Source organism: Lonchura striata, chromosome 2 (assembly GCF_046129695.1).
Source record: "Lonchura striata isolate bLonStr1 chromosome 2, bLonStr1.mat, whole genome shotgun sequence".
In the NCBI taxonomy this organism is placed as follows: domain Eukaryota; kingdom Metazoa; phylum Chordata; class Aves; order Passeriformes; family Estrildidae; genus Lonchura; species Lonchura striata.
In genome coordinates, this window is record NC_134604.1 from 78,560,668 (window position 1) to 78,575,794 (window position 15,127).

Sequence of the window (15,127 nt, forward strand, 5' to 3'; positions counted from 1 at the left end):
ATTTACAGAAATAGATTTTCTTTCCTTTGGTGTTGTGCAGGTGTTGCCTGTATGGCATGTAATTATCTCATTAACCATATGAGATATATTTAGATTGACCAAGTGTGCTATGTTAAAGATCAAAATATGTATTAATAGAATTTGTATGTATAGGCCAGATGTATTTATGGTACTGTAATTAGCTGATTGGATAGTGGTACCTCTCATTTTGTCTAGTTTTTACTTAATCTTCAAAGGTGAAGATCTGGAGCTTTTGTCTTGGCACTTTGGAATTTCATGATGCAAGAGAATCCCAGAAGTGATAGCTTGGCATAGAAGGGTGGGATCTAGGTGGTGAGGGAGCACTTTACTGTCATTCTGTTCATTGGAGCAAGATCTGTGCTTGGGTGGGGAGAACTTTGTAGTGTCCAGCAAAGAATGCTCTTTTGTATATCAAGACCCATTTCCTTAATACATGCACTGTTTTTAGACTAAATCTGCTTGATTTGCTGAAATAATACTGTCTAAGATTAATGGGATGCAATGGAAACTAAGATTTTGCTCACTATCCATGAGTTTACTTAAGTTAGGGAAGTGTGTATCATAGGAAATAAGCTAGGAGGTGGAAATGTTAGGGAAAATACTTAATAAGCTAAAACCCTCCAAGCAAATAAAGGATTTTTCTAGAGTCACACTAAATTAAAATTTTTACAATTTGAGTTGTAGCCATGGCAGAACTTTGAGGGCTGTAGTGAAAAAAAATTGTTGAAAATATTTTTGTCAGATTATCTGGAAAAGAATGGGGCTACATAAGGTCTGTCATCTGCAACTATGAATGAATTGTCCAGTGTTGGTAGTAACTGTGTAAAAATTGTATTTGGACAGTGCAGGTTTGTTTGTCTATTCCTGCCTGTTTGTTAGACTATACACAGTCCTTACAGACTTGAGCTGGTTGCCTGTCTGTGCAGTCATTTTTGGGAGTGCTTGGTGCTTTTTCTCCATTGCACTATTTTTGTAGACTTTATCTTGACATCTGCGTCTTAAAATCTCAAAACTGTGTTGTCTTTCAAAAGGAGACTTTTGAGAGTAGAAATGGGTTTTAGATAGAGAACTATCTTCTAAGTTGTGCTATAATGAACAATTAACATACACTGGCAGACAAGTAATTTTCTTGAAAAACGAACAATTTTATTTAAGAACTAAGCAAAGAATGATTTTTAAGAAATAGGAATGTTCACATTAGTGGAATTTTGAAGGAAAAATGCTCTACTTTTGTAAATGTAATGTAATAACATAGTAAGTATGAATATTTTGTGAGGCACTTTTAGGTATTTAATTCTTGTAAAAGCATAAGATTATGCTTGCCGTGATGGTAATGCTGAGGTTTTATGGTGTAATTTTTGTTAATTACATGTATTGCTTTAGTACTTAGCCTTTGTGGTAAAACCCCTCTCACTGGGTACCTAGAAGTGGTTAAGGGGTGTATGTATGTATGTATATACATACACACACACACATGCGTATATATGTTTTCTGTTGAGCATAAATGTATTGCGTAGACATGAGGAAAATCTGTGTTTCAGGAAACCTGCTCTGGAATTTTGTCATCCTTAAGATATTCTGCGTTCACTGACAAACTATTTTTTCTGGTATTTTCTTTGGATTATTTGACACTGTAGAACTTGCTTCATTTTGTGTCTAAATTCCTCTAAGTCTAAGCTACTTGTGAAAGGAGTGCTCTCCTGCCCCCTCTCATTCATTCACTGTATGGGATCTGATGGTCATGCAGCTGGGAGATGGTTTAACTTGCTGATCTGACAGAAGGATAATTTTCCCTCCCCTCAGATTACTTTTCCACTGTGTCTGTTCAGTTCATTGGTCTGTCTCAGCAGCACTGTAATTGCCGGAGCTGAGTGTGGAGGAGCATTTAGGGATGGGATCATCCTTTGAGTGGCATTTTGTATATGCCTAAAGTGAGACTTATTGTGAAACTTGATGTAACTCTCGGTATATGGTTCATTTTGGGCCTGAAGTTAGTCCACACTGGGAAGAACATTTACTCACTGTAGGTCTTCATCTTGCGTTTGCAATTTTAAAATAAATTTCAATCTTCCAGCTACTGATCCAGAATATGTTGCATTTAGTTGATGTCCACATTTCCCTTTTCACCTTTCTGTTAAATACAGTTTTGTAGTTGAAATACCAGGTAGCTGTGAATTTGCCTTGTTGTTGTTGTGATCTATTCTCTTGACACTAGAACTGATTTTAGGAATCCCTGATCTTTGGATGCTGGAAGTAACTTCTGCAGTCCACCCATGTGTAGACATCTGAATGGCTGTGTCCTGTGTTCATCTGTCTGAAAGGGGAACTCTATCCAAATTAGAGCTGAAAATACCGAATAGGGGCATGTTACCAGTGCAAACTGTGTGTTACTTTGTAACACATGGCTGAGTTTGTGGCTGAGTTTAACCTACTTTTTCTGAATCCCAAGTGTCTTCTGGAATATCTAGCTTAATCAAGAGCTAAATGTCTAGTATATGAGGTTCTGTAGATGACTGCCCTTCCTACCATGTGATACTGTTTGCTAGACCTGCTTAACTACCAGTTTTCCCATCTCCTATGTGTCTTAACCCCTTTAGAAGGCAAAACAAAGAAGCATGCATGAAATGCATTCCTTGGTGAGCTTGTTTTTGGGAGAGGCAGGAAAAAGAAACAGCATGAGGAAGATCTGTCCTATTGCTTTGCTAATGTGCTTAGAAGCTGAGATTCTATTAGGGAAAGGCTGACATGTGGGTGCAGATGTGTTTGAAATGCAGGGAGGCTACTAAAAGCACTGTAGGGCATCACTATTTTGTTAACATCACAAAAAACTTAATTCTTTTTCTTAAAACACTGAAAGTGCAGAATCACATACACTGCAAGAATGAAACTTGAGCATCCTCACAGAGCATAGTGGACTGCTCTAATACATATGATGAATTGCTTAATTCATACAACAGATGGAGGCTATTTGGTAAATATATTTATTGTCCTCCCAAATTGTTAGTGTATGCTCTGATCTAAAAATCTCCAGTTTATCCTGGAGATTTGCTGCAGATGATGTGTTCCAAAGTAAAAATTGTCTGCAGACATACGAGTGCAGTTGCAAGCTTGCAGACTTTCTTCATGGCACTCCAGACATCAGCAAAGGTTGTGTTGAGTGGATGTGCTGCCTCCAATTTACACTTGAGCAGAGGAACTTGGTAGCTCTTCCACCAAGGGAAACACCCGTGTAAGAAGGCAAGGGAAGTGCTTTTCCCTCAAGATCGTTAATCTGTTTTACCACTGTTGCAGTAGCTTGGAGTTAAAGATTGGGACCATTCTGGTTTTCCCCTCCTGATTGCTCTTTCTGTTAATTGTTCAGTTTATCCAAAGGTAGATTAGTGAACAAGGTGACTATTGACCTACTTTTTCAGTTATTCTTCCAAAGAAATGGATTGTTCCTGGTTGGTGTTGAGTAAAACAGGTTGGAGTTGTGATACAAATATTTAATTCTGCTAAATTTTCAATAGCAAACTTGTGTCCTATTTGGAGTGTTCAACACAGTAAACACTTGCAATAAAATTCTGATGGAGAAATCTCTCACCTTTGTTCTAGAAGGTGCTTTACTGAGGCTATCTGTCAAACAATAAGCATATAGGAAAAGGTTTTTAGGACTTATCTGTAACTTGAGGACTCAGGAGGCATTTTCTTGCTTGTCCCGCAAGCAGAACACAGTTTGAGAGTATCCCTCTATGGCAGCTTTAGCATGGTTTGGTTTTCACAGTAGGAGGTACAATGGGGAGTCCTTTCCTCTTTATGATGCAAGTAAAATTGTGTGTCTTTATAACAGCAAACAACATCCCAGAGCTTAATCAATGGAAGAAAGAATAGAGGTTTCCTTTTTTTTTTAAGGTTACAAAAATAAATTCATGTGTATAAGCAAGAATGCAAACAGATGAAAATCTTGATGTGTTGAAATGTGCTTTCTCTTGGTGCTGGTTAAAAATGCAGTCTTCTTCACCTGATTCATGTTGCCTGTCTTTTAGTGATGGTTCAGTTCAACCTGGATCCATTAATTTTAATTTTATCTGAAAAATGGATTTTTGAGGCTCTTGTTTACTGAGCTTGTTTACTGTCTTCATTTTTTGACCAGCTGGCAAACTTGAAGGGTAAGACTAGAAAGTAAAGGGTGTTATATTTTTAAATTTATTTTTCTCAGCTGGTGTCCATGAACCTGGGATCTAATCCTGTAGATGCTAATGGATGGGCTGTTTTGAGGGTCACTGTAGACTTGGAGTGGAACGTAAATAAATGCCCTTCACCAAAACATGTTTGGAGGCCACTGAATAATTGTTTTTCAGAATCCTTGTCTATTTGTGGGCCATTAAATTAATATAGTTTAAAATAGGCTCGCAGAGAAATTATTTATGTTGACTCTGCAGGTTGACCTGTTTATTTGCATGAACTTTTTTTTTAGGTTTTTGGAATACTGAGTAAAATTAAATGTGGGAAATATAGGATAGTTATGGTATTTGTCTTTCACAGCTTTGTTTTTTGTGTGCTTTAGACATGTTTCCATTATTTTGTGTTAGGGTTAAATGCTGCAATGGTGTGGCAATATTTCTTTGCAGATAGCACTTTAAAGGCTGTATGAATACTGCACACTGTGTGCTCATACTTTATTACTGGTGTGTGTATTTAATGCAAAGCTGCTAAAGACACTTAGGTCAGATGGAAGATGTGTTTTTGGCAAGCAGTGAATTTGAACATCTTTTGCATCTGTTTGATTTTTTTTTTTTTAACTGTTCAATGCCACAGGCTTTTTGTTCTGTTTTGTCTGTCTCTTTTGGCAATGGTGCTGGCAAAATTTGAGGTGGTTGGTTTTTTTTAGCTAACTTACAAAGGATTTATTCATTAGCCCTATTTTATGGGTTGAGCTAATTGTGATTTGTCTTGCTGAGAGGTATTATGCAGTTTGGACCAATTAAGTGAATCCACTTACACCAACGGATGTTGTTCCAATGTGTAATATTGATTTGAACTATAAAAGGAGAATGACTTGTTTGATTAGATTTCTTTGTCTGAACAATGCTCAATCTTATCTAGTGTACCAAACAAAAGTGTTCGCTTCTCTGAGGTTGTTTTAATTGCTTCTTTGGTTTGATTAGCACTGTATATGCAGCTATAACAGTTTCCCTATAATATAAATTCTGAAACAGCACAGAACAATTAGGGGGAAAATGCAGCCTGCAACTCAGTATAACTGTCTCTGCTGTGTGAATATCAACTTCTGTTGAGACCTGGTGATGTGTAGGCTGACCTACTCTGAAAAACTGGGACACTGGGGAATCCCAGACATTTGCCGCTTCAGAGATGGAGGAAAAGGGGAGTGTGTGTGTGTATGTGTTAATTAGATATTTACACTGAAGTAAATTACATCTGTCACATGATAAGCCTCAGACGCTGCTGAAGTATATAAAATCATCTGTGGAAACTATGCAGATGATATTAAACACTATTAGGAAATGCATGTAAATACATTTTTCTTTGTTGACAAAGTCAACCTTTACTTTTTGGAGTTAGTAAATGAGAATGATCAATTGTGAAACAAACTGGGGAGAAAAGCACTTTTTGTCATGAACCAGAGAAGAAGGTAACAGACTTGAGCTGCTGAATAATTATAATGCTAGAGATCTGTACATTTTCTTGTTGTCTTTGTTTTATAGACTGTATATGCACTGAAAGTGGTTTATTTTTTTGTCTTAAAATATTATTTTAATACATTCTTTGTTCATACTGAGAACTTTTCTATGTTTAAATGTTGAGAGATGTGTATTTAAATGTAATTTGTTTAAAATGTAGATTCCAACTAGTGGTCTGCAGCAGCTGAGTGGCTATGGAGAAGGTTACCTTGATACTGCTGTGTTAAACAGAATGCCTCTGGGAGACTTATGTATATTTTAGGTAGCAAGTTATTAAGTTTGATTTCTGGAAATTATTTGAGATACAGGCTTATTTATGAGGATAATTCAGTAAATTCAGAGTATGGCTATGCAAGAGAGCATGCGACTGTCAAATGAACATGTGTCACTCTCCAGGATAAAGGAGAGCTAACATAATTAAGGTAATTTGGGTACGTACTAGCTCTGATTCAGCGCAGTCCTTTTAAATTGGCTTGTCTGCAAGGCAGATATTGACTGTTTTTGTGGTGTTCATATCCAAAACTTTGGGTTATGGACGTATTTGTCTTCTGGAGTATAATGCCAGCCCCTGGCACCAAACCTGGCTTATAAATACTCCTGAAAAACTGAAATGTAGAATGATCTCCAAACCCAGTTGCTCCTACTGTACCCCCTCTTACTGCATTCTGTGCCCTGAGAGCTGCTGCAGCCTAGACTGGTGCTTGAAACCAGTCCAGGCTGAAACTGACTGGCAAGTCATCCCCAAAGGACTCCTTGCTTTACTTACCTATTTGCTGAAAAACATGAAGCTGTTCCTGTGTAAAGATGTGGCACTATTTGATGATATAGGTGCCTTGCTGTGAAGGTGGCTCCTGGACCTAAACTAGTTTTGTAGCCAGCGGCCACTTCTATGCTGTTTGCTTCTGAAATAAGCTTGTTGTTGTGTAATAAGATAATTGTTCTACTTCACATTATTTCCAGTTGACTTTGTATCTTAATCCAAAAATAGTTACAGCATTTAATAGTATTCATTCTAATGTTGTTCTGCTGGGACTCCTTGTTAAATCCAGTTTTATTATTAGTAGCTTATTTCTCATTGATACAGGAGTGTGATGAGCCAGTTGGCTGTTTACGATTGGTTTATATTTCCAAAGGTGACAGTATTTAGTCTGTTTTTGAATTACATTGAGGTTCTATAAAATGAAGATTTAGTAGGGTTTGGTTTTGTGATTTTGAAATATAATCAGTGTGAACTAGACTACTTAAGTATAAAAATTTTGCAGAAGTTAAACTTGTTTTACACACACGATATCTTTCTGTGATTTCCAGTAGTTTGTATTCTCTAACATAACTCCTTGGTAGCTGCTTGAGACTTCTCTCTTGAGGTCCAGGTAGCCCAATATGATTAAAACCTGCAGTATAAACCATTAAGCCCTTAGTTTCAACTGTTTTCCAGCCTTTGTTATCCATTCATGCTTGAGATTACAGGGTCAATTCATATATTTATGAAGGAATTGCATTTTTTCCAGGAACCTCCTGGGACATGCTTCTTTTGTTTTGTTGACATTGGTTTATTTGTAAACTAAAACAGAAAAGGGATGAATTACACCTCTGAGATTTTAACTGTTAGGGGCGGGTTTTGAATACCTAGGATTGTGTGATTTAAGTCAAGTACTTAAGCAATCCTTGAATTTGAAAATCAATATATTTGAAATTTGTCGTGGTTGAAGGAGGGGAGTTCCTGGATTCTTTGTAGTGTCTAGGAAGATTGCATTATAAGTTAGCTTCTGCAGAGGTAAGGGTTTAGGGAATTACTGTGTGAAGTAGGCAGTGCTTGGTACTAGGCTGAAAGTTTCAGTTGTCATGTAGATTAAAATGATGGCTTTTGTTATTATGTTTGCTAGTAATTGCATTTGTACTGTACTAAAAAAATCTATGATGTATATGTGTTGCAATATTCATTCTTCATGAACTACAGTGCTATGTCAAAGAAACCTAAATGCTAAGGTAATTGTCATTATGAATTACTAAGTAGCAGATTTCCAGGTTGTTGTGTTAGTTTGCTCACAATAAAAGTACATATGAACGCATAATAAAAGTAGATATGAGAAGCCCCCTAGATGGGGCTGGATCCTGAAAATCTTCAAAGCTGTCACTGAATCCTGAAAACCTGAAGGTTTTGAACTAGTGGAGGTGGAATGGAGACCTCTTTTTTTTTTTTTTTTTTTTTTCTTTTTTTGAGAGAGAGAGTTGCCTGGTGCATTCAAGGCTGAACTGGCACTGAACTAAAGAAGGCACCAACAGCTTGCAGTAAGGTGAACAAGGAGAAATGGGTTTACCAGGTAATAGGGTAATGTGGGAAAGGAAGAGTTGAAACTCCAAAGAGTTGAATAGCAACTCAGAAAGGAGTGGGAGAATATTGGGGAAAAGTGCACAAGACTGTTTATAGGTATAAAATCAATTGGTTTGGAGTGTCTTCTATGGCTACTTTTTGTACTAATGGGATTCTGTTGGTTTCTTAGCACAGAAAGTGGGTGTGTGTGGGGTTTTCATCTTAATACCAAGAAATAGCTTGCAATATTTAGTCCTTTTCTATAAGGAAGCTTTTGGTTTTGTAAAACATACATTCTTAATTAAACTTAAGCTTGAATGACTTTGTTTAGAACTATAAACCACATTAGGATTTAGAACAACTTTAAGCATATAAACTGATCATGGAGATAAAGGTGCTGTTTCTTCAACTTAGTGCTGCAGGAAGGATGACACAGGCTGATGTTGATAGCATTTGATCAAAACAGATTGCTTAGTTGCTAAGGTGTACTGGAAAGCACCAAAACCTTCTGCATGATTGTCTGTGCTACTGCTCTAAGATTTTTTTTTTTTTTTTTTTTTTTTTTTTTTTGCTCTGTTTATATTGTGAGACCAATGCTGTAGGGATAAAACAAAACAGTTGTGACTTTAGAGAAGCAATATTTAAAATGTGAAATGTGTGGTGATTTCAGGAGGTTATGTAAACTCTCATATACTTGAGAATATAGCAAATTCAGAAGCTATTTGAGATGCCTCCAGAAAGAAACATGGAATTAGGTGGCAAGTTAATATTTTTCTTGTTGGTAGCATTAACATTTCCTAAGTTCAGAAAAGGTCAATAAAACTGAAGAAAAAATGAAAATGCTTAATAAGTGGCTCTTTACTGTTTTTTACATTTGTTATATTTACCTGCTATTTATTTCTCATTGTATTGTTCAAAATATTCTCACTGCTGCTTGTCAGTGTTTGTAGATGTTTTTTGTTTTTTTCTGGGCTGTTTCTTCTGAATGAGCCAATAGTGTATCCAGACTATATAACTTCCAACTCATTTGACACACTTGAAAGCCCTTATACTACTTGCAAATAAAATTCCTTTTCACAAGGAACAAAATTTACTGATATTTAACCAAAAATATTGTGCAGAATCACAGAATATCTTGAGTTGGAAGGGACCCGCAAGGATTGTTGGAGTCCAGCTCTTAAGTGAATGATCCATACAGGGACTAAAACTACAAGCTTGGTTTTATTTGCATCATGCTCTGGCCAACTGAACTCATCTCAGAGTGTTATATTTCTCAAATGTTAATACTAATTTTCTAAAAGAGCACTGATTTTAGACAATATATTTCCAGTTTCAAATGCTGAAGGTATCAAATAGTTTTAAAAATTGGGAAGCATTGGAAATGTCAAATTGTCATTCTATATATATATCTTACTGACAGCTAACAATCTTACACAGTTTAAATAATGGCATGCTTTCTTAAATATATACTGAAAGGGAGCTTACAAAAAGCAGAACTATGAAAAACTGGTTGTTTGATTTCATGGTTATATGTGTATCTTACTTGAAAGAAAAGTATTCTGAACTCCAAAAACATGTTGAAGACCAATCTAATTAAACTTTTTAAACTTAAAGATAAGCATTTTTATGAGATGTAAGAAGACTTCTAACTCCAAACCTAGTTATTTTAGTATTCTTGGTAAAATGTTGGAGATGTTTGTCCCTCTTTTGACTAAAAAATATTTGGCAAATGCATATAAATGAGGATACAATGGATTAGAAATCAAACATGAGCCTGCTTAAATAATTCTCAAGATTTTCTGGTTCACGTGTAGTGATATTGAACTCTTTAGTCATAGGCTTTAATTTGTGCATGGTGCTGACCTGATGCTGTGCAGGGACACTCATTGCATCCCTTCATTCAATTCACTCTAATTATCCCAAACTTCCTGGGGAGCCTGCTTAGAACTGGTCATGAATGTTTGTTATTAAGTATTAAGATATTAGACTACCCTAGTTACAAGTAACAAAGTAGTTTTTAGTCTGAATTTACATATAGATCATCAGTTTAGGAAGGTGAAATTATATTTGTCTTGATTTTATTTAATCAAATTCAAAATAATGTATTAGAACAATAAAACATTTTGACAGTGACTTAAGCTCAGAGTTAAATGAAATGAGATTTACTGTGTAAGTACTTGTATGCCAGTGTTGGTAATTTCAGTGTGTATTTTGGAGTGGCTATGGTATGTAAATGATCTTTGACAGAATCAGATTTGTGTGCATGTAACTGGGTGATGTTAATTATTTTTGCTGGGAGCATCTGTTAATGCAGAATATTTCCTCTTCAGGTTCACGTGAAAATGGCTGATGAAGCTGTCTGTGTTGGCCCAGCTCCCACCAGCAAAAGCTACCTCAACATGGATGCCATCATGGAAGTCATTAGGAAAACCAGGGCCCAAGCTGTGAGTCTGAATGTGTCTATCTGCTGCAGCTGTTTCATATATAGAAAGCAGAAAAGCCAGAGTTTGTATTTCTTTTTTTTTTTTTTTAAAGGTGTGTTGTGGGGGAGTGATTGAATATGCTATTCCAGTTAGTTCATGTCACATGAGTTAAATGTGTCTGAAATAGCTACTGGAAATCAAAGGCTTTGTAGCATCTGGCAGCACTGGTCGCTGATCCTGCAGGTGGCTGCTGGATTCAGCTTTCACACCAGGGAGCAGCTTCAGTTCATTTCCAAATTTGCTGGGGGAAAAAAAAATCCCAATTAGTTTTGAGTGCTAACCCTTTATATGCCATAATGGCTTTTTTGAATGTTTTACAAAGTGTGTCCAAAAAGGCTTTTGCTTAAACTTCACTTGAATCACTTTCTATATTCTACTTGCAGGAAGGTAAATGGTGCATCCCATAATTGCTTTTGTTTCAGAAGGTTTACAAAATGCACATTAGCTTATTTGTGTAAATGTGGGCATGTCTGCCTTTTTCCCCTCCAAGTTGGCCAGGGATTCAAAGCTTAATAGGAATCAGTAGGTAAAACTAATATGTAGTCATGTTCATATTCCTAATGTTCTTTGTTCTGTCACTGAAATAAATGTATTATTCAGAGCTACTGTACACAGGGCATTTGTTAAAATGAAATTTGATGTGTATATATCAGCAACACTAACTACCCTTGAACAGTTGGATCAGCACTCTAATTTCTTTCTAACATGATGTTTTGGTACAGTGCTTTTAGGGGCCAGAAATAAAACCAGTATTTTCTTCCCTTTGAGTTTCTGAATATGAAACGCAGTTATTGGCTCTTTAAAAGAGGTGAATAAAATGGCTTATGCCTTATCTGTCAGAGTATATTAGATCAAGAATCTTATGTGACTTGCAAAAGGAAAATCAAAACTTTCTCATGCTCCTCTCAAGTCATTAGGCTGAATGTATATTGGGGTGTGAGTAGCAAATGAGGCACACGGGATACTTGACTTGGACTAATGAAGAGAGTATATTATGTTCTCTAGCTGGGGTCACTAGAGGTGGGGGGCTTATGACTGTGGACCTGTGCACCATTGTTGTGGTTAGTGCTGGAAATATTTTGGCATACAGAGTACCTTATAGTGGTTACTGAGGAGAGTGTGGATGAGCATATTTGAGGAAATCTGCAATGGAGCTAAAAAGAGCAAAAGGCAAATCTCCAAAAGGAATGTCTGTTTGCTCTGCAAACAGCTCCGTTTGCTCTGCAAGTAACCCTGTTCTCCCTAGTTAAATAAGGAAAGTTTGTTTCAGAAATGATAGCTCAACAACTTGAGTTAGGACAGAAAAATTGGTGTGTTAACAGTTTCTTAAAGTATTCAACCTATTTAAATGCTTAGTTGTCTACTTCAACATTCCCGGTATCTGAAAACATGCTGGTGACTTTGGTGTCTGGTTTCAGAACTCAATCAGCTTGAATTTTTTCTTTTGTCTTCCAAGGTACACCCAGGATATGGATTTCTTTCAGAAAATAAAGAATTTGCTAGACGTTTGGTAAGTTATTTTTATTTACTTGTTTTTGACTGATGCACTAGATGGCACATACTTGTTTCAAGGCATCTAAGGAATCAAGCTACCAACTCAAGGCAAATCTAAAAGATACTTGAACATAGGGGATTTCAGTATGCTTTCTGTACATGTGAATTCCTTGCATTTTGAGGATGTAATTGCAGGCTGAGGTTTTTTTTTGGGAGAAGTCTATTTGTAAGAACTTTACCCAGGATGTAAAAACCTTTCAGGATTTTCGCTTATGCTTGGACTGTTTATGAGACTGCTCTGTAAAACTGGGTCACTGAAATGATCTAGGTTAAAAGTATCAGGCTTTAAGTGATCATCTTGGTGATTCGTAGCACAGCTGGTGAACAGCTGTATCAACAGCCCTGAGAAGGTGCTGAACTGTACTTTGAGATGGGAATTGAAAGCTGTTTAAAAATTGGCTTCTCTGCTGGTGGTATTGTATCATGGAGCTGCATTCTCTGAAAGGACCAAAGAGTCAAAAGGGTGCTGTTTTCACTTTGTCTGAATTTATAAAAATTATTGTTCAAAACCCCTTTACTTCAGTAAAGTTTTTGTATATAATGAACTGATTATATGTTCTGATTTTATTTTTTTTTCCAAAAGCTTTCATGCAGCTGCTTAAATGTGGGGAGTACTAAGAGGAAGTTGCATGCACAATGTTTAAGCAAAGTCCTGGGTGGATGCTGTATGTGTAGTCACTGCAGATCATGTATTATTGTCTACTGGTTTTGCTCAGAATAAGGACAAGTACATACTACATTGAAGTTCAAAGTAAAAAGCCATTGTGGCTTCCGACTTTGTCATGGAGTAAATGAACTGTGTAGCTGAAGAAATACCTTGTTTTACAGGCAGCAAGAGAAATTTGTTTGTCCTGTTGAGAAACATTGGCACCTTTTTGAATCAGGATAAAAAACTTAGATGAAAAATGTGATTCTTAAATGGTGGTTCTTTTGTCCTTAGCATTTGTGGAACTGGTCTTCCATGTACCTTGCTTGACTATGCTCCTTTAGGTTTGAGTTCTACTTGTAATACAGACCCTTACTATTTAGTTGATTATTTGGTGTTAGAGAATACCACCTGCTTATTAAGGAGACTATTTGAGAATTAAATCTAAAAATTTCATACTTGAGTTGCTGTGATTTTTTTTTTAAGCTCCTAGACAAAAACAAGTGCAGGTTCTGTGGGATGCTGAGTACACCCTGCTGGGTGCTGGTGATGTTGAAGTTGAAAGGAATTCTAAACACTTGGTGTTTGCCAGGATTTACCAAATCTGGGGTAATCTCTTACATGTTATTTTCATGCAGTTTAGCAGCTTTCTTTTATCACTGTTCTGCTTCGTGTACCAGAGGTTCTTTTTACAAGGAAGATTCCTGGCTTAATTTAGAACAAACTGTGTTCTCAGTGGATTAGACCAACAGGATAACTGGCTTTAGTAGGCAGTTCCTGGTTTTTTAGTAACAACAACAACAACAAAAAAATGAAATGGAAGTGTTCGCTTATGCTATTTTGATTTGTTTTGCTGCTGAACTTGGAATTTTGGTAGTTATTACTCTGAACCAGACACATTATGCAATGGTGTGGTTGTTATTAACAATAAAATGTAAATGGTGTGGTAATGTTAGTTAGAATATTGGTAGTGTAACAGTTGAGAAAAATTTTTTTGGCAGGATTAAGCAGAAATGGAGAAACTACAAACATTCTTGTAGATCCTCTCCACCCTCCTATTTCTCTTTTCACTCAGATCCTAGGAATGTTTCTGAACAATTTCCTGAAATAATGTGGTGACTAAAAACGTGTTTGAGTTTTTGGTTGGTGCTGCAGTCTCAAAATAGCTTTAATTATGTTTCAGAAACCCCATGTGTTCAGTTATCTAAAAATATAATAAAACAAGGTAATGTGATTTTGTTTTCTGAAATGCACTATTTAAAGTCTCAATTAAGACATAATCATGCTTCCCTTGATGTCAGTGGCTCTAGAAGATCAAACCCCTAGTGAGAACTGGTAAAATGATCTATCTTTTTATCCCTAGGGCTGCTTATATTTTTTTCAAGACACTCTGATTAATATAGTTAGGAGGAAAACTTGCCTGCTGTTTCTTTTCTTTATTGAAGACTGTAACTGTTGTTAAACTGTTATGAAGTTGCAAAAGACATTTTTGTTCTGTTTTCTTTCTCCTTATCCTTTTCTTTATATATACACATGATTTTGTTCTTTTGCACTGAAAGTAGTGATGGAGCTTATGAAACTTGGGCTTATTTCCTGTACTTTTAAAACAAACTTCTTAAATTGGGAAACTGAGAAGGACATTAAACTTTTTAAACTTTCCAATCTGTAAGAACAGTAATGAGTTGAAAGCAAAGCTTTGTCTTCAATTAACACATGAAGGATCAATTCACATGTAATCTCACTGTGTGTGATTTGAACAGAAGCATGTCTTTTTGTTCATTATTGTCTGAATGATTCATGGAGTAGGATACAGCTTTAGACAGTACTTTTGAAGAATTTGGTAGATACTTAGAGTATTGAAAATTGATGGGCTTTATTTTATTTTTTCAGAAACTTAATTTTGTTCTCCATTAAAATGGGCAAGGAAGACACAATAAATGATCCTTTGTTTCCAAAACAAAATTTCCAAAAAACAGTCAATGGGTGAATATCTGGCATGTTGTTCATTGTGATTCAGTAAACAAATTGGTGCGTTCAGTCCTTTGTGTATCTACTTTGTTGCTGTTATTGGCTGACAGAAAAGAGATCTGTGGCATTTATACTCATTTATATGAGTGAGTTTGTCAAAGGTTTTATAAATTTAAGATCAATTTCGTAAAGATTGGTATTTGAACATGGAATCTTTTGATGATTTTATGATAATGCTGATAACATTATTATATAGAATAACAATGTGAGTTTATGTGAGTGGATATAGCCTTAGAATCAGCAAATAAGTTGGTACTTTTAGTTTATGCATTCTAATATATTTTCATGTAATTTCCCTCCTTCAAAAAATAATTGTATAATATTCAGTATTGTCATAAATGTTAAGGTGAAGTTAAAATCTATTGCTGCATTTAAAAAAAAATTGCTAGTGTCCTTTGCCAGA

At 35.9% G+C, this 15,127-nt stretch overlaps 1 protein-coding gene across 3 annotated transcripts in view; it reads left to right on the forward strand.

Moving 5' to 3' along the window:
- The window catches only part of PCCA (propionyl-CoA carboxylase subunit alpha), a 267,736-nt gene that overhangs the window by 26,984 nt on the left and 225,625 nt on the right, over window positions 1-15,127 (forward strand). For all 3 annotated transcript variants that reach the window (XM_021530256.2, XM_077781501.1, XM_077781502.1), the window contains 2 exons: window positions 10,344-10,457; window positions 11,953-12,006. In XM_021530256.2, the coding sequence (XP_021385931.1) occupies window positions 10,344-10,457; window positions 11,953-12,006 (168 nt within the window). The remainder of the gene's footprint in view (window positions 1-10,343; window positions 10,458-11,952; window positions 12,007-15,127) is intronic.